Here is a 26,493-nt window from a genome sequence, read left to right on the forward strand (position 1 = left end):
AGCGGATCATTGGGATCAGTTTCTCTCTGTGCTTTTAATGAGCTGTTAAGGGGATGAGATAACGCGAAAGGTAGATATTTATGAGGCAAATGACTTCCATAGGAAGCTGGGTGGGGAGATATTTTCGCTGCGAAAACACCATTAACCCTTGCTGCTTTCATCACGACGGAACTTGAATTACAGTTTACGTCCCATTAACAGTCAACAAAAAGAAACCAGTTTATGAGGATGATAACTGCCCATGAAAGTGGTTAGAGCACCCACTACCTATGTACGAATTCATAGGTTCGAGTCACCATGGGAGCATGAGTGAAACAATTTGATCCTCTTTTTAAAAATAATAAAAAATAAAAAAAAATGCCCACAAAAGTGGGGCCCCTGTGGTTCATTGCAGCCTATTTCATGTTCTAAACAACAAGTTTTTTAGGGAAAAGAAAATGTAGGAGAGGGAAGAAATGATTTTTTCCCAAAATGAAAAAAGGAGAGCCATGGGTATATTATAGCTTAATATCCATTGGAAAGACAATATAGACCTGTTTGTGCTGGATAACTGAGGCGGCCTGGACACTATGGCTGCTGCTACTGCTCCATTGCTGCCGTCACGCATCTGTTTCCCTTTGGATCCCTCATGTTCCCATTCCCAATTCCAAAGCCCAAACCTTAATCCCTCCTTCCCTCTCCGCCGTCGCTCTAACCATACTCATAGCCTCACTCTCACACTCGTCTCTTCTGCCCACACTCTCACTCCGCCGGAGCCGCCGCCGCCTACTACTTCCACCACCGTCCCTCACACCTTGCTTCGGTTCGCCGCCTCTGCCTCCCTCCTTCTCGGGATTGGGCTCGGATGCTGCTGCGTCGCCTCCGCCCGCTCTTCTCCTCTTCCTCCTCCTCTGCCGGCGCTACAGGATCAAGGTGGTGATTCCGGCTGATTGAATTTCTTCTTTTATCAATAATTTCCGATTAGCGCAACTGTAATCTCGAATTTTCCGATGAACACAGCTACGGATGATGACAATTTAGAAGCGGCATTTGGAACTTGGAAGTCCAAGACATTCGCTTTGACTGTGCCCTTGACGGTTGCTGCTCTACGTGGCTCTGTACCTCCTTCGTGGATTAAGGTCTGCCCCCACATATTGTTTTCTGAGTAGCTCCTCATGATCTTTACTTTACTAAGCACATTGTGTGTTTTGTTTTCGGACGAATAGGATTTTATGCAGTCTCAAGGAAAAAGATCAAAGCTTCAACTCAAGTCTCATGCAAGTCTCGAGAGCGTAATTTCGGATCTCTCAAGAGACTTCGACTTCAGCAAGGGCGATGTTCGGCCTTCTTCTGTTGCGGCTGCTGATGTAGTTAGTATTGGGGACTCTTGGCTCAGTCATGCCATTAACAAGGGTCTAATTGAGCCAATTCAAGGGGTAGAAGACCAGGATTGGTATAAAGGATTGAGTGACAGATGGAAAGTAAGAACACAGCTCTGCTCTTCCATAACATGTTTCTTCTCCATCCCAGAAAGCTTAACTTATGCTAAATGTCCAAATTATTAAGGGTCATAGATCACTTTGGCATGCAAGACTAGTGTTCGTGTTTGCAAGTCGGAGGAATATATATATTAGTAGTGGCGTCAATGTAATGGAATATATATGATTAGCTTTGCTATATGAGTTTGCTAGACGATAGGCTCTAAAAACTACATGAACCATATTCCCTTGTTTTTTTTTGCTGCATCTGCTTATGAAGAGAGGGTATGTAACCTTTTGATTTTTATCACCGATGTATAGGTTTCCTAAACTATGTGTTTTAAGGTGTTCCTGAGATATATGTTGTGTAACCAGAAACTAAGGAAATGAACCATAAGCATGTACATAAATATTGAGAAAAGTCCTGCTTAAATGTTTCACATGGCATGCCAGACATCGCAATCAATGGTTGTTAGGCAGTGTGGTTGTTTCACTATTGAGCATATTTCTGTAGTGGGAGTCAATAGTGTGGTATTCATCCAATCTTTTTCAAGATCAATTAACTCTGTGAGCTGTTGGAGTTTGGATGCATACTTTTACTCAGCTGTTTAAAGCTTTGGCTTGCATCTGTTGTACTTTTTGAAATGTTGATGTCTTTTTTTGTTTGTCTAGGGTTTTTTTGGTGGTGTTTTACTTTTACTAAAAAAGTCTCAGGTATATCTACGCAGGAACTCTGAGGGGAGAATTGACCCTGATGGTAAAATATGGGCTGCTCCATATCGGTGGGGCTGCATGGTGATAGCATACAAAAAAACTAAATTTAGAAAGCACAACTTGGCTCCTATATCGGTAAGTTGTCTAATCTGCCATTTTATGATACGTTACTTATTTGATTAAGACTAGTTTTAGTATGAGTATCATTACTCTTTACTCAAAACTTCATTTGGATCAAATAATTTACTAAGGAGATTGGACAAATATTATGAAAGAAGTTGGAGCACAAATTCAACGGATAATATAGGGACTTGCAAGATTACCTGCTGGATTTTTCTTAATTTAGCTGAAACCCTAAGTTAAGATGTGAATCCTTGAGTTTTATTTGTACCAGGCATATTTTTCTTTTTATGAAATGATTTTGTTCACTGCTTTTCTGCTTTTCTGTTTTTATTTTTTATTTTTTAATTATCTTCTTTGCCACAGGACTGGGCAGATTTATGGCGACCTGAACTTGCAGGAAGGATTTCAATGGTTGATTCTTCTAGAGAGGTTATCGGTGCAGTTCTGAAGCATATGGGAACCTCCTACAACACACAAGATATCCATTTGCAAGTTGATGGTGGGAAAGATGCTGTAAGGCAAAATCTGGCTTTACTTGGAAAACAGGTATTGATTTTGTATCCCTTTCTAAAGGATCCTCAATAGAACACACAGGCTAACATATACATTCATATTTGTGATCTCAAGGTTGAGAAAGAGATGATGATCTTGACTCCTCCAGTTGAACCATACGATACAAGTCCTTTCCATCATTTCTATGACTAATATATATCCTTTCCTTGGTCAAATTGATAAAAGATAAGCCAACGATAATTGTGTGGTCAAACTGTGCAAACAAATGCAGTCTGTCGGATGAAACTGGAATAAGAATGATGATAGTGGAAGGCTAAATGGTGTCCGATTTGCTGAGGAATGATCCTTTTAAGGAAACTAAAGAATGAATGGTTCCGATCATTGGATTGCATCTCGGAAAGGGGAGATGTGCAAAAAATGGCACATGAGTCCTATTTAGAACAGGCCTTGATAAACACTCATATAACCATACGTAGTAGATCCCTTCCATTTGTTCATTTTGTCATGGACTCTTGCGTTTTCAAAGCATAAAGATGTGCAAACTTGGGAATCACCTGTGTACTAAATTACCTCCCAAAAACATGTCAGATATCTGGCAAGAGAGTAATGCTGTATTATTCGTGCTTGCTGCTTTTAGGCATGGCTGGCCTTACTTCTAGCTTGATATGGTGTGTTGCCATGACTCGATAATTATTTCTTATGTTTCACCCTATTGTAGTTGCAGGCTTCACCTTTCTAACTAAAGCATTGGATTTGTTCTACCTTTAGAGCTTTAGGGGTGAAGCATTTGCTAATATGCATTGGTCCTATTATTCCATGAACACATCAAGTCTAGCCAAGTATGTGACGGCTTGCTAATTAGAGAACAACTCTCCTTCCTACTCTTTGGTATAATTGTTTTTTTTTATAGGTCTTGTTGCGTACATTTTCACAAAACATCAGCTATTGGAATTGGTTCTCCAAAAACCACCCGCTGAGTATCTCTTCTCAGGTTTATTGTGTATGGCACACTCATGGAGTGGGACATTCCAAATGTGTAGTTAGTTCAGAGATTAAATATATCATATACCGACTGTTTTGAGTGAATATCGAAGAGCTTATAATATAATTTAGGAGATGTGGGGGGAGCCATTAGTTTTGAATTGGCATGAGTATATTATTATTATCGTTGTGGCTTGCAAATTCTGATTATTCATGTGAGTAGAAAATGAATAGTCTTGCAGAATGGTCTTGATGGTGGACATTATGAATTACCAACCGTTGAATCATGTCCTAATTAAAATGGTTGTTGGTTTTATGTAGGTCCGACTATTTGACAGTGTACACTATTTGAAAGCATTTGCGGTTGGAGATGTGTGGGTGGCTGTCGGGTGGAGCAGTGATGTTCTTCCTGTTGCCAAACGCATGTCTGATGTTGCAGTAATTGTTCCGAAATCTGGAACTAGTATATGGGCAGATATGTGGGTACGTTCTGCATCATGTCGTCTTACTGAGACATTTGCTTTCTTCTCCTAGATGTCATGTTACATATTCCTTTTTCTTTTTCTTTTTTTCCTAGGCAACCCCTGCTGTCTCTCGACTTGAAACAAATCGAATTGGGGGGCGAGTTAGAGGGCCATCTCCACTCATCCATCAGTGGATAGACTTCTGCTTGCAAACTGCTAGAGCACTGCCTTTTAAGCAGGAGGTAATCCCAGGCGCCTCCCCCTCTGCACTTGATAGTGCCTCGGCTGAAAATTTAGAAGAGTTCACTAAGGGTAAACCAAGACTGGACACAAACCTCATTGCGGGAGTACCACCACCTGAGATTTTGGCAAGATGCGAGTTTTTGGAGCCATTATCTGACTCCACAATATCAGATTATCAATCGCTAATAGATAGTATGCAGAAATCTAAACATGGTTTGGTCCCTAGTATAAATTGCAATATCTTATCATTGATTCAAAATTTGTGGTTGAAGCTGCATTCAAATAATAACAAGAGCTTGAAGCAAGTTTAGAAGCAATTAATCGCTCTGTTTGTATTATACCATGGGAACAGAACGTCATGGAGATTTCTGCAGAGAATTATCTGCAACTAGAGGAAACTTTTGGCATGTATACTTGGACAGATTATTGATCTTAAGATTATAATCTAAACTATGAGCATGGTTCCAGAATGGATGGTATTATTCTTTTTAGAGTTTTATCATGATTAGTCCCTTAGCTCAACAGAACACTGGGAAGTGGTCTTGGACTCGGAAGAACATCAAACTAGTACTTCTGTCAACGATCTTGTCGGTGATACATTAGAATAGAACTTGTGTGGTGTGAAACACGAGTCACTTTTTTGGGTAACTTGGTCTATTCAGCCCGAATCCAACGTTGACTTGGGATTGACTCCTCTTTGACAAGATCGATAAAATTTCCCTCACTATGCAGAAGTGCAACCACTACTGGTTTACGTCTACAATAACATGAATTCTTTGGCAATTGATGATTGAATGGAGAGGAAGAGAACTGGTTGAGCATGATATTCTTTGGAAGCCAAACTCATGGTGGTGTTTCTACATTTTATCGAAGGGATCGATAGACAATTTTCGGTAGACCACAATCACACACGCAGAGAGAATATAGAGGCGTGATATATAGTGGTTCACTTAGCTCAATGTGAGGCTAAGCTAGCTGGACTATGTCCACTTCAGTATAGTGATCGCTATAGAGCTCCTACGCTCTCCCGGTCACATTTTATGGTAAGGGTGACCTCCTAATATAATGGTGGAGGCCACTTATACAAGTAGGCTAGTTAGCGGCACTTATTACAAGTATGTTATTCCATCGATCTATGGGGTTGGGAGCTCCTTATTGATGCTCTCATCCATATATTTGCTATGATAACGAAACCGAGGAGCTGGTAGTAACAATGAGCAGCAAAAATATATTGTACGGTAAGTCTGCACCTACTGGTGTTTGCTTGCTTGACATGTTGGGTTGGTCACTCGGTATAGTGTGTGTTCATGTCAGATAGGATGGGTCTTTTTCTGAGTGAGTAAGGGATAGATGCAAAATTTGAGGGCACAAGAGGATAGAAGACAAGAACTCAAGAGGAAACAACCCAAAAGAGCACTCAATACATTCGTTTTACCCTGGCATTTAACGTTAGTTGGAGAAAGAGTATTAAGAGCTTGCAAAGTACCACCATTTCCACTAGATTTGCATGTAAAGAAGATAGCCTGAAATCCCCCACCGACATATGCAGTGCGTAACCCACGCATCCATTTTCAATTGAAAATATATCTTACAAAAACGATGAAAAAGTCCCAGACTTTTTAAATTTAACTAGAATACCAATTTACTTGAGTTACGTACTTGCGGTAACAAAGTCAAGCACCTTTCTTTAAAATCATAATACTGTTGCCATAGTTCAGCTAATTAATTTAAAATTGATGTTTTTAACATCAGAGGCTGCATACCACAAGAACTACTAGATTTTCGCATAAAAACTAGATTTAGCTACTCCCATACCCTGAAACTTTTGCTGACTCCTCTTTTACTCTCCAGATTGCTTCCACTTCATCAGTCCGGAACCGTTGCGTGAAAGTCGATTCCTCCAACGGGGTTGATGTTCCATGAGCAAAAGCAAGAAGACCAGTATAAGCAATCATTGCCCCATTATCAATACAATACCTATCATCAGTTGCAAACAATCTTCCACCCCGTTCAGCACACATGGTTTTCATCATCTCTTGCAGGCGCTCATTGCAACCCACACCACCAACAATAAGTACATCTCTCTTGTCACAATGTGCCATTGCACGTTCTGTTATCTCAACAAGCATTGCGAACACATTTTCCTGTGCCATCGTAAAAAAGAAAAAAATGCAGAAAGTACATCATTATTATTGCTAGTGTTCTTGCTCTGAATGCTTTGCTAAGTTGTATAACTAAACTGGAAGTTCTTAAACAATTCTGTGTCTCTTTCTGTTGAGTAGGTATAACTAAACTGTATGTTCTCAATGAAAATAGCATTGATTACACATACCTGAAGTGAGTAGCACAGGTCTGCAGGGGTGCACTCGTCATTTTTTAATTTCTCCACAGCAGTGGCTTCAATGTAGCTCAGAATTCCACTAAAAGACACATCCATCCCTTTGACAGCATAAGGAAGGTCTATAAACTGTTCTCCTTTCTTTGCAAGCTGGGAGGGGAAGGGAATCACAGAAATCATGATGGAAGCACTTCCCACAAAAGTTCAACTCAATCACTCAGCAACGAATGAGCAGTTACATATACTTCTTCAGAAACCTTAAACGAATATGATAAAGACAGATAGGACACTGAAAGTTGAAGGCATCAAGTTTTACTGAAAATTACGACCCACTAAGAGTAGAGATTGATAAAACTGAAAAATTTCAATAACGAATTTGGAATTATACATGTTAGAAATATAATCTGCTATCCAACTATGATGGATTCTAACATTCCAAATGAACCATATACGAAAGGCAGGTTAACCACCATAATGTATTACATAGAAATTATGTAAGCAGGATCCTAGATTTTAGAAATTAGACAAAGTACAGAAAGTATAATTAAAAATCTCACAATGCAAGCCCAAATCAAGATGGAAAACTCTTTTTATATACAATTTAACAAGATTCCTCAGAATAAGAATTTTTTTTTTTTTAAAAAGGCAATATTCAACCTCAATAAACAATGAAATGAAACATGCAACATTGATATACCTGCTCAATGTTATATCCGGGGGCTGGATCATTGGAGAGTTCTAATACCCTAGCAAACCGATCCAAGCAATTTCCAACAGCAATATCAATGGTCTCTCCAAAGATTCGATACCTTCCTTCACTATATGCAATTACCTGTGTGTTCCCACCACTTACATACAACACAACAGGATCATCCGCACCAGTAACAATCCTTCCCATCTCGATATGAGCAACACAATGATTGACTGCAACAATGGGCTTCTTCCACAGCTGTGAAAGAACCCTAACAACAATGGCAGCAACTTGAAGTGGTGCTCCCATTCCAGGACCCTTGGTGTAACAAAGGCAATCGATCTCTTGAGGGGTTACTTTTGCAGTTTCCAAAGCAGATTTAATTAATGGCAGAATGTATTGGAGATGGTGTTGTGCAGTTTCACGGGGAAGGAAACCTTGGCCAGGAGGGGTAATGTATGTGTGGCGTGGGTTTGACAAAATTGTGCCATCTAAGGTCACAACGCCGACACCGATCTTGTTTGCTGAACCCTCAAACCCTAGAGCAATCTGTTTCTTCATTTTTGTAGAAGAATTCATGCACACCTAGCAATTGATTCAGAATTAAATTACAACAAGGCCCAACGGGTACAATTCTCTCAAGCATATGAAATTTATTCCCAAATAGTGACTCTGAATTTCTCAACTTGATATAATTACACACACACACTCACCCACACTGTAAACTGTAAACTTCCCAAACTGCATATAAAATTCTTTTTCGTCCAAAAAAAAAAAAGAAAAGATGTGATTACACACACACACACATATAGGGTTTGATCCTGGGGCAAATGTTTTATAAATAGGTTCTCAAAGTTATATAGATCTGATACATGAATGCAAGGGCTTATTGTGATGCCACAAGACCAGCATTAGTAATGTGCTGGGGAGGTATAGGACAGTTATATAAACCAAAGAACAACGTTTTTTTTGTTTTTTTTTTATTTTTTAGTAAACACACCATGACACCAATTTCCCTTGCTACTTTTGCTACCAAAAGCGAAAAGCTTTTCCAGAAGATTCATTCTACCAGCTTAGACAAAGCAACTAAAACAAATACAATAATTGCTGCAACTGTAATATGTATCGTGATACTGTACAATTAAATACAATCCTTTCTGCCAAATGTTGATATAATCGTCAACAAAATATTAAACATACACCACTTTTTACAGCCAAATTCTCTTCCGGAAGAATTTTTCAAGAAAAGATATAGCTGAATAATGGACCAAGTCTGTTTGATTTTTGGGAAAATGAGAGAAATTGATATGAAACTGTGTTGATTAAGCCTCTGTTATAATTGTGACTGCAGGCATAACACTTTTCTTTTCTAGTGCAACCTACAACATAAATGGGAAAAGATGTTCAAATTCATCTTAATTTATCCAACCCCCATATTATTATTAACGGCTTTGGAACTGAGGACATGGAACTAGTAGAGGTGCAAATTTCCTGCCTAAAAGATGAAATTTGATGCCATGACAAGCCACACGATATTGTCTGATACATATAAGCAAAGATTGGTGCTGACAAGTTTATCTTAGTCCAGGTAGTCCGAAACACCAAATCAATCCAGATGCACCTGTAAAGGGTGAAAACTAAGAAGGGCCAAGACTTGAAGCTTTTCAAGTGTATCAAGTATATTTTTCTTCTTTTACTCCAATAAATTGGTATACCAGTAAAGAGGGAAGTAAATTTCAACCCAAGAGAAAATATAGCACATAAGTTGCATAGACAGACAGGGAAGCTTATAAGCTAACACCTAGAAAATACGAGTTAAACTTCAATAAATACTTGTGGACTGAAAATTACTAAACTTTAGCAATTATCTGAAAATTCCAAAATCTCCCTCCCTCCTTCCCTCCTCGTCTTTAATAAGCATAACCATGCATTACACAGAATGCTAACACAAATCTATCATGATATGTATATAGTTCATGCCATAAAAGCTGAAAAAGAAAAATTTGAGTAAATCTCTTGGGTGATAGACTGGTATGTTCCATTTTCAGCATACTAGGACTAATTAGCTACAACGTGTAGGATGAGCAGGAAAAGAGAGGCCATAGCATATACCTCATAAACTCAAGAGCAACCCTCTGCAACCCAGAATTAGGATCTTGAACCCTCTCCACATACAACTCCAATTGTTGCTTCAAAGCAAATCTTCATCCAACTGCACATAACACAGATGCGGCTACAAAACCCATCACAGCTACTTTACTTAACACGAGCTTATCCAACCCCCATCTAATTTACTTTTTAATTGAATCTGCTACCATCACCCAACCCCCATCTAATTTACTTTTTAATTGAATCTGCTACCATCACCCTAAATCTGCTACCATCTAATTTACTAAATAAAATCCATGCAACTTCCAAACTAAAAGAACCACGATCAAAACTCTTGAAACTGAGGGACCCAAGTCGTCAAACCCTAAATCTAAGAAAGGCATTAGCTAATTTGAGCAACTTCAATTACTCAAAATTCTTAGCTTACCTGGAGATTTCGACTAATCGGAGCTCGAGATGATGGAGATGGCGTAGACAGAGATGAAGGTTGCAAAGAATTCAGATTTGGGATTGATTTGGGTTTGGGTTTAGAGAATTGAAGCCATCATCAATTTGGGTTTGGGTTTAGATAATGGGAGTGGAGCTACAGGTGTGTTCGTGTTTGTGTCTAACTGAGATTAGGGTTTGCTTTTTTTTTTTTAACTAATTGAAGAGGGAAAGGGGAAGAAGTCAAAAAAACATAAATGGGAATTAGCAAAAGTTAATTTTAGAGTTTCACAGCGTGCAACAGTTAATTTTAAGGCTTAGGTCAGGAATTTCAACCTGGAATGCGGGCTCATTCAAAACCAATGCAAATATCATATTGACACCCGCGCTTGTACCAACTAAAACCAGAGAAGATCAAGCTGCTCTTTAGAATCAATAAATAGCAAAGTCTGTCCTATCATCAGTTTTCAACTTTTCCCTAAATTCCTCAACTCACTCAATAAAATGATTGTATATTTTGTATGGATTGTTGAAATTGTATATGGAAATGTGAAAAAATCAAGATGCTTTTTCCCAGGCTTGTCTATTTTTGCCTAACTAATCCTAATGGAGGCTAGGGGTTTCATTCAACTGCTTAACTGTAATTAAATTTCGGTCAATTCAGTCAATGCATGGCATTTGCCCAAATATTCCTACTGCAGGCTAGGGGTTTCATTATAGAATAAGAAGAATGTACAAAGAAGCCAATAATAAGAAAACAATAGCCTGCTAATTTAGCACTAATCATTCAACTTTAGCAGAAACTATGAAAAATTATTGAAATTAAAGCAAACAACTTTCATTGTACACAATTCTAGAATAAGTGATTGCTTACCCTCAAGATCCAACTAAATCAATTTGAGATAACCCCTAGGCTGCAACAGCTCCCCAACAATTCTGTCTGGCTCACTCAAGTCTCTTTCGATGACACGCACGCGGTGACCTTCCTGTAACAAAATGCAAATTCATGCTTAACTCAGAAGCTCAAATTAGAGCCACGACTGCAATGATCTGAAACCTAAATGTAATATACTTTAGGTTATTAATGCTTATGAAATTCACAACTCTCCTCTTTAAGCTTTCTCAAATGTAATACACATTAATTCTGTCTTGCTGATGATTGTAAAGAATGGAACTTAAGTACATTTTGGACTACATAAATCAAATTTCTAGCCACCAGAGACCAATGAGAAAAAGGAAAAAAAGGCAATCAACTTTTATCTAGTCTTTAAAAACTTTTCTGGTTCAAGTCCCTATTCTAGGATTTCAGATACTAATGCCTGCAGATTCAACCAAATTTTGTTCATTCCAGGTAATCCTCAACCTTGTCTTTATCAAATTCATCCGTAAATTCTTAAAATTGGGATTAAAATGGCAATTAAATTCTTCAAATCAGTAAGAGAGTTTGTTTCTTTTTCTTCTTGTTCCTGATTGTTCTTTAATACTCAATTGAATAGATACAGGATTCTTGTGACTGTCTAATAGTGGGTTGTGAATAATTTGCAGCAATGATGAAGGGTCTTAGAGATAGGATTCTTTCTCAGTTAGTATCCAAGTCTGTGGTCTCATCCAGACCATTATTAGCAGTGATAGTTTCTTCAGTATGGAACCTTCGTCTAATGAAGTGCTTAATGACCAAGGTAAATAAAAAGAAAAGAAAAAATTGGCAAATTTTGCAATTCAAATTTTAAGACTTTCCTAAGCACTCAATTGGGACAGAGAAACAGAGTGCAAGATATAAGGCATGGCATCTCAACCTCTGGATATCAAGAGGAAGATCATTGTTTGCAAGTCAAGAATGTGATTTTGTAACATGAATGACTTAAACAATTGAATCAGTATCTATACCTAAGCAAACAGGGTGTTGAAATATTTGAGCTATTGAACAGCATTCAAGAACATATAAAAAATCCCTTTGCAAGCTGTTAAAGAAAAACTTCATGAAGAGCAGCACTGCTTTCTCAAGACCCTGATAAAGTTTCTAAAGTCATGAATTTACCAAAGTTTGTTTAGTGATAGCTACTCGTATAAGGGCTGACAATAGATCAAGGTCATGCAACTGCCAACTGCTCAATAAAATAAACTTATCCATCAAAACTTGATTCGAGTCTGTTATGGTTCTCCTTCTATGTAATGATTATGATATGTAAGCAGTGAAATTAATAAGGTTGGAACCTCCACACCGATGATGATCATTGCATAGATGCTACCACATTTTTGTACGTATGACTCAGATTCATTTTCTTATCCTCTGTCTCTCACTGTCTCTATTTTTTTTCTGGGATGAAAAAGGCAGAGCTAAAGCAAACATGTTACGTTCTGAATTACCACAGAACCAGGCAATAGAGTTGGTGGGCCTTTATCTGGAGCATGAGTGATTGAGTAAATCAATATATTGATAATATATCCGCAATATTAAAATGATAAAATCATATTTAATCATAATGTGGAGAATCAGAGAAACTAATACAACATCACTGCGACAAAAGTTGCAGGAACGTGCTCAATCTAGAACCATACTTTTGTTTAGGGTGTAAAGCTGCATAATATCAGTTACATGATATTCTTTCTATAGCCATCTCATGCCTTCAGACTAATTCCTGGGCACGAAGGGTGTGGAATGCTTCCTGGCCCAAGGAACATTTACTGCTTCTAGATTAAGCAAAACCCTAAACACCTGGAAACCCTACTCCAGGCATTGAAAACAATAAATAATTGAATAAGCGCTTTCGATTCCATCTAAAAACATGTACAGTAAGGATGAGAATATGTAACAGAAAATAATAACTCACAGGAATCTTTATCATATCCTCTATTTTCCATCTCAGAGGGTTATAGACAACAACCAGACTTAAACAAACTATATTTCCTGAATGGTTCATACTATGCATTGCAGAAGCGCAACATAAAACTTCAACTTCCTTCCCCCAAACTCAAACACAAATTGTGAAACAAAATCAGTATACAAACTACATAGACAGTGTATTTAAAAAAAAAAAATTTGAAAATTAAGCAAACAAAAACCATAACAAACAAAGCAAGAGAAAACCCAGCTCTCTGTCCAAAAGCACCATATTCAAAACCCCGTTTTTGCAAACTTATCCAAACACAGAAAGCAACAGAATTCAGAAAACCCAGTAAGCAGATGAAATCAAAAAAGGCTAGAACAACCAAGAATAACAAAAAGAGCAATTAAACAACAGCAGCCTCCCAAATTCCAAAGAAATCGATAAAAAGAGAGAACAAAATCAAATAAGTATAGAGGTCACCCAGCTCAAAACAACCAATAATAATTAGGCCACCACAAGCACACCAAACCCACATCCTGCTCATGTACTCAAATATCACAAATAATTTACTTGACTATGAAAATTAATTTACGACACAAACCATTTCACAGGACCATGATTAAAATTCAAGCAAGACCAATAGAGAAACAGAAATTCAAGATAGATTGTAATCAGCACAATCACTCACCGTCTTAAACTAATTCTTCCTCCTCACCTATTTTCTTTCTCTTTCCCGTGCTCTCTCTTTTCTCTTCTTCTTCTTCTTCTTTCTCCCTGATTCCCTTGCTTTTCTCCTCCTCCCTCTCTTCTTTTTTTGTCTCTTCCTCCCACTCGGTTCTGTTTCTTTTTATTCGATCTGACTTTTTTTCTTCTCTCCTTTCGTCAGCAACCACCAGCCTAGAGTTGGTATTTGTACCCCGCTGGGTAATACCCACCCAACAATTTTTGCGGGTAGTACCATTGGGTATTTACCCACAATATAGTTCACCGGTATGGGTATTTACCAGACCCATTTCTAAACAGGTAACCCATACCCAACCCATTTACCCATTTCTAATAAGGGCAGTTTTTTTTTCTTCTTCGGGGGAAGGCCTTTAGCCTAGTAAAGCAGGGATTTTTATTATTATTTTTTTTTAATACTTACTACTACTAACTTAGTGTTAAATTGATAACAAAAATTAAATTCGTCTTTCAGCTCCGACTTAGATAATCAAAATTATTATAAATAAGTAACTTCTAAATATAATGCCAATAATCAGAACAAAAAAATTACAAAATGATGATTGTAATATTTAAATGCCATATGCTAAAACAAACGTGAAAGGTGCTCTCCTCCTCTGGGTGCATCTAAATTGCATTTGTGTAATACAAAATAATATTGATCAACACATTCCATCATGTGCATAACTTTCAGTTAGAGTTTCCAGAACCTAACATAATGAAATGAAAGACCACCAGAACATAATTGTGCTTGAACAATGTCAAATCATCAGTCTTGGTCCTAGTATGCTGAATATCATCTTCAACCTAGATTAAACTAGATAGAAGCAGACTAGTCTTTAAACTCTTGACTATCACTTTTTTGGTCAGAAGATGGAGCTAATACTATCATGTCAACCCAAGTAATTTCTACATTATCTAGACAACAACAGCAATCTATGAATGAGTTCCTGCTTATTAACACAAACAGTATCATAAGATAACATGGAAAATTAAACTCATTAAAACAATCAGTATCATAGCAACACAGCATTCCAACTACGGAATGCATTCAAAAGTCAAGGTACCTCATTAACATGATAAAAAAAAAATAAATAAATAAATAAATAAATAAAATAAAATAAAAAATTATAAAAAAAAATAATAAAAACATATGTTCCTCAAAAGTCAACTCTGCAATAAAGATAATCACAAATGTGAATAAAAAGTCCAAAGTCATACTTGATTTTCAAACAGCAATGAAATAAAGATAAAAAGAATCACAGTTTTTATGCTTCTCTTCCCATCACATGCTTGCATTTATAGAAGTCTCAGTAATACACAAAAAGAAAATCTCGCTTTGTAATCAATGCTACAAGGATGTCACTTAGAAATTAGAATAAATTGATAGATCTCCTAAAGCCCAATTTCAGTGGGTATAGTAAGCTCAGGAAATAATAAAAACCATAGACAATGAACAATACTATACCGTTGCAGCAGGAATGCAACAACGATGCCAACCTAAGCTGATAGTCTGACATTAAACCCATTAATCTCTTTCCAATTGCTCGCGTCTTTTCCCCCTTACAACTAAAGACTAATCTATCACCTGAAAGTATAGAGCTAAAAGAACAAAGAAAAATCTAGATGATGAATATTGGACACATCCGAAATGGGGTCTTTCTAAGAGAACATTTTCCATGTGATAGATTCCAATATTCAGAAACGAACTAGCAAAACCTCAGAATTTGAATAAGAGAAGATTAAATGAATACAGAATCATATAGAGTCGTAACAAAACCCCCAATGTCAAAACCCACTGCAGAAAACTAAACACAATCAAACTAGCAAATACAAAAACATGATAGCTCACAACTATTAAAACTAAAACAGATAAACAACCAGAACCTGCCCAACAGAGCAGAGCAACAAACCCATTGGAGCATAAGCAAATATCAATTTTTTTACATAATCAATAAAACAAGCAGCTAAAGATGAACATTTCAGAACGTAAACTACTATCCAGAATCAAAACCCCAATTAGAAATCATGAACATACTGCTAATTCAATCAATATGGATGAAGCAAAAAGTATAATTGAACACACCCGAGCCTGCTCAGTAGAGGGAGAGTTCAGTCTTGCTCGCAGCGCAAACTAGAGACCGAGGAATGGATTTTTGCCGGGGAATCCGGTCTCCGGCAAGGTTGAGAATGAAGAATGGAGAGAGAAGAGACAGGGTTGAGACTTGAGAAGATACAAACCCTAAATTGAATCGCGGCTTTAATTTTCAAAAACAACAATTTTGGGTATTTGGGTAAAATCTGGGTACCCACGGGTATTACTATTACCCCATACCCGAGTTGGTTTTATATGGGTATTTTGTAATTACCCATAACCATACCATAAACTAATACAGTAATACCCATACCCGTTAACCTCTCTGAACAATTACCTACGGGTACCCCTACCCGTGGGTTTTAGTGCTATATCCCTACACCGGCCCTTCTTATCTCTTAACTTAAAAAGAAAACAATATAGTTCCACTAAAATAAAACATAAATCTAATAACCAAAATATATTTATATATATAAATGCGCGCGCGCACACACACACACACACACACACACATTATATATATATATATATATATATATTTCAGAAATTCTAAAATGAGAAATACCACAATAAAAGATAAAAATAATACATATTAAAAAGTCTTCACTCAAATAAAAATACAAGTAAACACATTCTCCCCCTCCTTATAAAAATTTCATCCCGAAATTTGCAAAATCTCGATCAACACATGTAACAAACACCAATTAATACTGTAAACAAACCAAAATCAATAAGAACCAAATTGTCTCAAACTCAAGTAGACAAGGTATGCAAACATCAACTTTTTACAAAAATCACAAAGGTCAGTTTTGAAAGTCCAACTCTAGGGAAGAAAAGTACCTGGAATAGTATTATTGAATGCTTCCTATTAAAATTGAGCCAATTAAACTTTCAAAATGTGTTCTTTGGAGAATCCCAAAGAGTTTATGAGTTTGTGAAGGTCACATATTTTGGTGCTGGTGAATGGTTAGTACTGGTACGGAGAGGAAAATGAAAGGAAGGGCTTCAAATCCCTCCCTCCCTCCCCCTGTTGACTAAAAACTACAACGCACAAACAAAGCAGTGCAGCCAAGCAGGAGTTGGGGGAAAAATTGAAAGAACACTGTTCTGAAGGATTTTACTATTCATAAGAGCCTCTGAGCTTTAGAAGAGAGAACTAGAAAAGGCAACAGCGCGATGCCGCGGGAATTGGATTGGTTAGTTGTTAACAATTTTTTATGTAGTGCTTAGTTATTAAACAATTCTTTTTGAAATGTAATAGATCATAGTTACATAAGTTTGGGAAGTACAATTTTAGATTCTAGCTTAAGCAGATTATGGCGAATTCATAAACAAAGTCTCTATAGTGCAAGTCTTAAGCTGCTTGAACAGATGACACATTTGCGAGAACTACAATTACAGAAATATGATTAATGAAACTCTTCCATTTTTAAGATTAAAAAAAATAAATAAATAAATAAAAACCTAGTTTAGGTATCATATGCTTGAAGAAAAGAACAATCAAATGGTACAAAATGGATTTGACAATAAGTCAACCAAATTATCCAGCAATTATACACTAATAACAACCGATGTAAAACATTTCGTTTTTTGGACAGTATAGTAATAGAGCATATCGAGCAATGAGGTTTTTAGAACTTCAAAACTTCATTTGGTAAATTTGTAGATGTAAGAAAAGTTATGTTATTGTTTCTTTCTATGCATACAATTGTGGAGTATAAATCAAACTGAGAAACAAAAATCCTCGCCCATTTGATTTCCTGCAGCTCACCCGCGAAAATAGATAATGAAGAGCACCATTAAGATAACTGAAAAGAAGTACTGCAATGCAAATTATTTGCCAACTTAACTTTGTTATATAAACCTCAGCTCTTAATCTACCCAACGAAGTACAATGTATTATTTGTAAGCCTGACAACGGGATTGAAAAAGAAAAACCAAAAACACGAAAAAGCAAAAATCAGCACCAAAAAAAAATGCCGGAATGTAACTAAATTGAAACTATAAGGCTCCAACTACATTTTAGTTCTCTTCTCTAAACGGAGTTATACTCATTTTAGTTAATCACCGCCCAAAAATGCAGCAACATAACCAAAGCATTCTCTACTACAGCTATATCTAAAATTATTCTGCAAGTGTCTATCAAGCATTCTCACGACAATGAGTTGAGCAAATGGCACTATGGAAAATCAGACTTCTTTGTCAACATTAGGAATCTGAGAAAGCAAGGAATCTGGCTTTGTCAAACTTAAATAGGCTTTCAATTAAAAAACGAAGAGGGAATAGTTTATTCACCTGGTTTAATCCCAAGGAAACCAGCGAAAAAACCACACCACTGCCACTCTGTTAAGCCCAAGATATGCAGCTGGAGAATGAGACGGCTATACAGTAAGTGAATAGTTAATTCATTGACATGAATTCTGCAAAGCTTGTATCAGAATTCAAAAATCACAACTGAATTGAAAATTTAGAGAGGAAAAAAAAAATACCCTATTCAAATCCAGCATACAAAAGAAATGAGAAATAGCTAAATCTTTTGACTATCTATGTAGTTTGTGAATGCTCTATCAATAACACTGCAATTTGGCTGACAGAAATACCTAAAATGAAAGTTATGAGACACCAGAGTCAAAACCGCATTTAGAAACCAAACTTTTTGGACCTTTTCTAAATATATACACTCCTGGCCTTTTTCTTCAAATATATCATATCTCATTGTTTTCTTTTTTAAAAGGCCTGAGATTTATACAATGGCTAATTCAAACATCAATAAAGCTAATTCAGTCAAGTATCACAACTGCACCAAATCATGTAATTAAAAAGCAAAAGCTATTTTAACTATGAGAGTACGAACACTATGTCCAATGTACTCACCTGAGTCAAAAGAATAAGGACAGAGTGAAGCTATCCATGGAGGTCCAACAAATGAAAAGATGATTGAAGATCGAGTAGTGAGATCGCTGGGATCTGGGACACTAAACTTCCGTTAACATGAATGAAAAACTCAGATAGAAGAAGATTATTGAAAATCTTCTGATGCAGTTTGTCTCATAACTTTCATGACTATGATGATCAAAGGCATTATGCAGTGTTATTCAAGAACTGATAAGAGAGGATCACAGGACACTCGTCAACAGATAAGAAACCAAAGAGAAACCCAGTTAAGGCATGCAAAATCACTTGACAATGATAAGCTATATCTTTTATTATGTGACCCCTTATTCTAATTCGTTAACAATTCAGTTACATTTCATGTATTAATGTGTCTGATGAGTTTACATTAAATTAGTTTTTCATTTATTTGCAGAAACAATAATATACACATTAAGCATGCCTAACATAAACTACATGATATGAACTAAAAAGACGAAAGGTGACCAACAAAAACACAGAAGCTGAACATTGATATACAACAATTTTAAGTAGATAAATTCACCATTAACCTCATCTTAATAATTTCAAGTCTAGAACATGTTGCGAAATTAGAAAAAAAAATGGTCGAAAAGGAATAGCAAATATGCAGGTATAAACATTATAAAGCAATGATTTAACTGTGCGAAAGAAAAAAAAGAAAAAAAAATCAATCTTAACATCAGAAACTCTGTTCTGATACTCATTCTTTCTTCACCAAAAACAAAACAGGGGAAAAAACAAACCACAAAACAAAAACAGACATAGAAAAAGAAAGGTTTTGAAAGAAACCGACCTCAAGAATCAGCTGCCCAAAAACTGGAAAAGACACAAAATGAACTAACAATCTAAACCATAGCAATCATCAAAAGGTTCTCAAAGCTTGAACATTGAATCTTAAACAGCACTCTGGCAACATAAGAAAGAAGTGATCACCAATAGGGAAAGAGAATTACCTTGCTTCTAAGGGTCTGGGAGAAAAATATCAAACTTTCTAGATTCCTAGTGGCTTCATGAAGCAAGTTATCAGCAACCTAAGAGAAAAGCAACACATTAGAGCTTGTAAAAAGTACAGCGACAGATTTTACTTGATAAAAAAAAACACACACACACAAAAACCATCAAGAGATAGCCACAGTAATACACTCAACTCAGAAAGGAACAAAAAATGCAATACAAACAAACAGGTAATAAACAAAACCAATCATATTCTACAGAAAGTAAACCGGAAATCGGGGAAGTTGAAAAATGAATACGGCATCTGAGGCTTTAAACTCCTACTAAAGCTAAGTTTACTTCTTATGGAATGAGCAATCTATTTCACAGTAAGAGTACACATAATGAAATGAGCAATCTATTCCATAACTTGTTTGTAACCGAACTAGTCTGATTTGTATGTTTGTGTTTCATAGTAAATAATCACAGATTCTACAAATTTTGATCTTCAATCACAATAAAGAAGGCTAGGTTAAAAACAGATGAGCATGGTAGACTTGAAATAATTTATGCAGCTGTACAGTGTGTGAGTAAATCAACAAAACAATCCCAAAGTAAACATTAGTGCAAACTGTCCTTTCATATATGACCTCTCTTTCTCTACAAAACAATCCCCACCATCACCATCCTAGCCACCATTTTTTCTTCCTTCCTCTAGCACTGCCTCATAATGATAGTTACTTTTGTCTGACATACAGAAAATCATAGTATACATATGTAGGAAACAAAACAATATTTTTTTTCTGAGTTGAAAAGGCGCGCGCACACACGCACCCACACACACACACACACACACATATATATATATATATATATATATATATATATATATAGGTTATTAGTTCAATCATCTTCAATTTTTACTTTGTTTGGTTCAGTTACTTTTCATCCATTGAAGCTATTTACTCATATGGGAAATTTCTTTATTGCTCCTTTGCTAATAAAAACACAATTTAAGGCAATGCCGCTTTAGTATGGGGTATTTTAAAACTTATAGAACAAACAACGTCTTCCCAAAAGAGAATCAAAACCAAAGCGAAACTTCTCCCAACAGACCATCAAAAATGACTTAACTCAAGCATGAGTTCCTTCAATTCTACATCATCTCTACGTGATTAACGGTTGATTATTATGTAGGGGCATACATTCTAAGACATAAATACAAGTAGAAGATATATCTATATACATACATATACTTTCGGCAAAAACATTTTTACATATAGTTCGGGTCCTATTTAGAATTTAGGTCTTGTACACAATTTTATAAATTAGAGTCTCTCAGTTTTTTCCATCTGTCTGCTATATTACACATGTCCCAGGCCCCGAATTCCCCTAACTTGAAGTAAATCCATGTTACAAATATGAACTCCAGGACAAGAAGCTTGTAGTTTACTATTTAGACCTCCCTTCCCCACAAATGTCAAACCAAATGACAAAATACAAAAAAAGCCTCATTGCAAAGCCCAAGAATGAAACTGAAAACGCAACAGCATCAAACTCTTATGCAACAACTGAAAAGCAAAAAGAAATACTCATATCTCGACTCTCAGTAGAGGCATGATGTTTCCAACTATCTTGTTTTGTTTTGTTTAGTGCAAAGTGCAAACCCATAATCTTTGATGGCAATATGTATAGAAAACAAAACATTTGAACCCAAATAGTTTAGGGATTTTGTGGCTTACACTTACACACAGGTGCGGCAGTTGACGTCGCAACGAAGAACAGAAGGCTAAGGCTGTGAGCGACTTGAACAGCGGACTGCGAGTTTACTTTGTATTTAGATTCGCCAACGACGTCGTTTGGCTCCTTCTCCACTGCCTCTATTGAAGTTCTTCGCCAACGACGTCATGCTGCCTTTATATCTGAATGTGACGACGTCGTTTGAGTTGTTACTGTCAGGTCAAAATTACTTCCTTTTTTTTTTTTTAATGAGTTTACTTAATGATCGACTTACCCAATAAAACAGAAAAAAAAATAGAAAATTACATAGTAGCACATGACCAAAGATATAAACACAGAAAACCTACTTTCAAAAAGATTTATACAAATAAGAACATGAGCCCAGGCCCAAAAGTGAAATGATGCAAGCCTGACTCCTAATTTTAATGGAAAAAGACCAAAATGCTTAGTTTGATGAGATATTTACACGTATGCCACTGACCCATACAAACACCCCAAAACAAAGCATCGAGACAACTCGACCCATTCTCGAGACCCAGCGACCTAGAAGAAGACCCGACCGAAATTTCTGTTTTCCGGCGACCAAGTGACGGCGGACCACCTGCGTCTGGTTCGTCTCCTCAACGCCGATCTATTTCTGGTCTCGGCTTTCTCGTGCGACAACGGACGGCGACGGAGTGAAGCCTGAATCTTCAGTCGGTTTCTGGGAATTTTCCGGCCAATCCGGCAATCACCGGTGGTGTATGAGGTAGGAAAATTTATCCTCTCGTCGTGCTCCACCTCGTGCTATAATTAGTTTTTAGTTTTGCTGGTGTTTTGAACAATTGGTGTTTTTGGGTAGCGTTGGTTGTCGCATTGTTCGTGGTTTCCGGCAGCTGTTCTGGGTTTCTCGATTCAATTCTGGCATCCTTGAGTACGAACTCTTCCTTGGCCGAGCTTAATCAGCTTTGCTTGTCTGATTCAAACGATGTGTCTTTGCCTCTACAGGTACTGCTTCTTATTCTTGTTCTGTTTCCTCTGATTCTGGTATTGTTAACAACCCAGACCCACTTCATGATGATCAGAAACAGGATTCAAAATTGAAATTGAAGAGCAAGAAGAGGTGCTACTTTAAAATCGTGAAATCTTTAGGAAAATTATGGTAAATCAATGGTAGAGGAATTGGGTTGAATCTTCGGGTTCATAAGTACTCTTCAATCATTGTAAATTATGCGCGTATGCCAGCAGGTTGAATGGTATTGGCATAGTTATTTACAATTCGTGTCTCGCCATATATGGTTTTGCCTTTTGATTTTGGTTGCTTTGTTATTAGTGCTACTGTTGTTTAGGCTGCTATGCAATCTGCATTGCAAGAAATTATGAATCGTTTGTTTCCATTTTTTAGTACTATAATGTAATATTATCCTTCAAGAGCATTGTTTGCTAGGCAGGTCCAACTTTGGGGATGCTTTTATTCCCAAACTCATTGTGCTTTAGTTGTAGTTGACTGTTTGTTCAGATTGTGAGCTTCTTTTTTTGCTTCTCTGTGTGTGGTCTGTACTTAGCGAGATGGAGTGTTTGTACACTATAAGTTATATATTTACTTCAAAGTTTGCCAAATTTGTAGCAGATGTGCAACGGTCAACACAGTACCAAACATCCTGTAGTAGTTCTAACATCATGTAGTATGAGTACAGCGAGTGCAGTAGCAGGTCAGGACGAGTGCAATAGCAAGATTAGGCGATGACGAGTGCAGTAGCAGACCACGAGTACAAGTGCAGTAGCAGAACTGGACGAGTATGAGTGCAACAAGTGCTGTAGCAGGATTGAATGAGTGCAGTAGCAAAACACGAGTACAAGTGCAGTAGCAGAACTAGACATGTATGAGTGCAGCGAGTGCAGTAGCAGGATTGGACGAGTGTAGTAGCAGGATTAGGTGATGACGAGTGCAGTAGCAGAACACGAGTACAAGTGCAGTAGCAGAACTGGACGAGTATGATTGCAGCGAGTACAGTAGCAGGATTGAACGAGTGCAGTAGCAGGATTAGGCGATGACGAGTGCAGTAGCAAAACACGAGTACAAGTGCAGTAGTAGAACTGGACGAGTATGAGTGCAGCGAGTACAGTAGCAGGATTGAACGAGTGCAGTAGCAGGATTAGGTGATGACGAGTGCAGTAGCAGAACACGAGTAGCAGAACTGGACACGAGTACAAGTGCAGTAGCAGAATTGGACGAGTATGAGTTCAGCGAGTGCAGTAGCAGGATTAGGCGATGACGAGTGCAGTAGCAGAACACGAGTACGAGGGCAGTAGCAGAACTAGACGGAGTATGAGTGCAGCGAGTGCAGTAGCAGGATTAGGCAATGACGAGTGCAGTAGCAGAACATGAGTAGCAGAACTGGACACAAGTACAAGTGCAGTAGCAAGATTGGACGAGTGCAGTAGCAGGATTGGACGAGTGCAATAGTAGGATTAGGCGATGAGATAAGAGTAGTAGGAGAGTGAGGTATGAGATTCTTTCTCTTAGCAACGTGTAAAAGAAAGATATATATATATATATTTTTTCTTTTGAGAAGCAACATAAATGGATTATTCTCAGGAAAAAAAAAAGTAATATAAACAGATTATTCTCAGAAAAAAAAAAAAAGTAATATAAAGGGATTATTCTTAGAAAAAGAAAAAAAAAAAGTAATATAAAGGGATTAGAAATCAAAATGAGTAGTTAAGGGGGAAAAAAAGTAACATAAACGGATTATTCTCTGATAAAAAAAAACAGTAACATAAAGGGATTATTCTCAGAAAAACAAAAAAAAGTAATATAAAGGGATTAGAAGTCAAAAGGAGTAGTTAAGGGTAAAAAAGTAAATTAACTCATGATATGTGGCAAGTGGAGAGCAGATTGTCCTTATTTGTAAAATTTAATCCTTACAAAGGGATTACAAGTCAAAATAAGTAGTTAAGGGTAAAAAAGTAAATTAACTCATGACATGTGGCAAGTGGAGAGTATATTGTCCTTAAGTGTAAACTTTTGTCCTTAAATGTTCAAAACCAAATGTTGTAGAGTTTTTTGTGTTTTGAAATCCTATCAAGGGGGTATATGTAGTTTGCTAATTTTCTATTGGGACCTCTTAATTTGCTCATTTGACCTCCACTTCTTTTGAATGATTGAATTACATATATATCCTCTTGTAAAATAACAATTATAGAGAATGATTTTAATTAACCAGTATTTTCTTTACAAACCTTTCAACCTAGTTTTCACGATACAGTGGTTTAAACCCTAGACTTTTTTTTTTGGGGCCGTGACCACTTACCCAATTTCAGCATGAACATTGCCCACTTACTCCACCAAGAGTTTTTTAACCCCATTTACCCAATCTAACATCTATTGACAATTTTGACCTTATTTTTATTATTAAATTACAATCATCATCATCTCTCTCTCCTCTTACCCCCATGAACCGAGTCCACCTCCATCTCCAATCGGAGGCTTGCTGTCTCAGTCGCCGTCGAGCTCTAGGATCACTCTTACCCCCATGAACCGAGACCACCTCCATCTCCGATCGGCGGCTTGCTGGCTCAGTCGCCGTCGAGCGATCTAGGATCATGGATCAGAGCTCTTCCTCCATCGCCGGTAATCTCTTCCTCGAAGCTCTCCATGGATTGCCGGAACATGAATCATCGTCTCTGAGTCACAAACCGGTATACCACCTTCGCTGCGACGAAGATCACGGCCTTGCTGGTCATCAAGTGCAAACCGGAAGGATCCGACCCGGTCATATTGGCCAACGCCTTCGATACCTCCCACTCCGGCTACTTCTAGAGGCCCAGCGTCAATGAGATCATCGTCTTCGTCGGCCGCATAGTTACCAGACGCACCCCTCCCGGTCAACTCTAGTCTGTCACCCTAAAACACGCCCCGACGACTCCTGCATCTGCCTCACAGTCCGGTGGGTGCCCAGAGAATTTTTTTTTGTTTTTTTGGTATACTGGGTTTTTTTTTTTTTTTTTGGTATCTGTAATGTATTCATTTTGGTTCATTTGAGGGCTATAATATGATTATTGGAGGGTAATAATATGATTATTGGGGCAATAATGTGATTATTATGAGGCAATAATATGATTATTGGGAGACAATAATATGATTATAAATTGATCAATTGTGCCTGTAGTGTATTCATTTTGGTTTTGGGAGTTCATACAATTCACTGGACGGCAATAATATGATTATTGGAGGCAATAATATGATTATTGGGAGGCCATAATATGATTATTGGGGGGCCATAATATGATTACTGGGGGGCAATAATATAGTTACTGGGTATTATTAGGGACCGATCGGTATTATTAGGGACCGATCGCCGGATTCCGGTCACCGTTCGCCGGATTCCGGTCACCGGTCATCGGAGTCCTCGGCCGGCCACTAGTCACCGGAGTCTGGCAAGGTATCCAACAACTTCTCTCTCTAAGTGAGAAAGAAGGAGAGGGCAAAAAAGTCCCAAAAATAAATAAAAAGAATAAAAAAAGAATTAATTGGGTAATAGGGAAATAATCCCTTAGAGTGTTTTGGGTAAATGGGGTTTTTAAACTCTTCGTTGTGCAAGTGGGCAATTATTAAGCTGAAATTGGGTAAATGATCATTTCCCCTTTTTTTTTTTTTTTTTTTTTTTTAAAAAAAAAACCCCACCCCATTCCCACCCTTGATGGGGCTCGAACTCCTGACCTCTTATATATGAGACCAAAGCCTTACCACCCCACCAAACACACACACCCGTTTAAACCCTAGACTTGAACGACAACTACAAGAACAGTACAGTGCAAAGATTGGGGCCGATCAACAGAGCTATGGTAGTGCTGGTGTTTTTTTTTTTCTTTTTGTTCTTCTTCTTCTTCTGCGTTTGCGATACCCCTAATTGAGTTCTCTAGCATCTCCAATATTGTCTTTATCATCACGATGATCATTATCAACATGCATGACCATCATCATATATACATGAAAGTTTTGCATCCATATCTAAGTAAATGATCGAGAACGAACAAATATGATATCAATTAATTAAGGCCGCTATGTGTATATATACTTTCTTTGACGATGTGATCTGCAAGTATTTTTAGATAATAGTGTAAGACCTATGTCAACATAAATAATATTAATAATATTACTACGGAATAATTAAACAAATTATTTTCTTAATGACCTTCAGTGTGTACAATCACCACATTGAA

At 37.2% G+C, this 26,493-nt stretch overlaps 2 protein-coding genes across 30 annotated transcripts; one reads left to right on the forward strand and one right to left on the reverse strand.

Moving 5' to 3' along the window:
• The first annotated feature begins 441 nt into the window (after window positions 1-441).
• Window positions 442-4,965, forward strand: LOC133715633 (uncharacterized). The gene is made up of 7 exons (XM_062142191.1): window positions 442-912; window positions 1,000-1,118; window positions 1,206-1,460; window positions 2,172-2,306; window positions 2,658-2,840; window positions 4,110-4,271; window positions 4,366-4,965. Exons 1-7 carry the CDS (start codon window positions 570-572, stop codon window positions 4,804-4,806), a joined length of 1,638 nt encoding a protein of 545 aa, XP_061998175.1. The 5' UTR covers window positions 442-569; the 3' UTR covers window positions 4,807-4,965.
• A 1,072-nt stretch (window positions 4,966-6,037) lies between these two features.
• Window positions 6,038-21,410, reverse strand: LOC133715634 (uncharacterized). 29 transcript variants are annotated; one of them, XM_062142201.1, is made up of 10 exons: window positions 21,291-21,410; window positions 19,569-19,646; window positions 18,577-18,669; window positions 18,192-18,302; window positions 17,998-18,067; window positions 10,934-11,045; window positions 9,637-9,736; window positions 7,531-8,109; window positions 6,828-6,983; window positions 6,038-6,639 (listed from the first exon to the last, which is right to left on the reverse strand). In XM_062142201.1, exons 8-10 carry the CDS (start codon window positions 8,101-8,103, stop codon window positions 6,295-6,297), a joined length of 1,074 nt encoding a protein of 357 aa, XP_061998185.1. In that variant the 5' UTR covers window positions 8,104-8,109; window positions 9,637-9,736; window positions 10,934-11,045; window positions 17,998-18,067; window positions 18,192-18,302; window positions 18,577-18,669; window positions 19,569-19,646; window positions 21,291-21,410; the 3' UTR covers window positions 6,038-6,294. The 29 variants fall into 29 exon arrangements, with proteins under 29 accessions (XP_061998185.1, XP_061998191.1, XP_061998182.1 ...); XM_062142207.1 differs by having other exon boundaries at window positions 10,934-11,041; window positions 17,998-18,083; XM_062142198.1 differs by having other exon boundaries at window positions 17,998-18,083.
• Window positions 21,411-26,493: the final 5,083 nt, after the last annotated feature.

Source organism: Rosa rugosa, chromosome 6 (genome assembly GCF_958449725.1).
Source record: "Rosa rugosa chromosome 6, drRosRugo1.1, whole genome shotgun sequence".
In the NCBI taxonomy this organism is placed as follows: Eukaryota; Viridiplantae; Streptophyta; class Magnoliopsida; order Rosales; family Rosaceae; genus Rosa; species Rosa rugosa.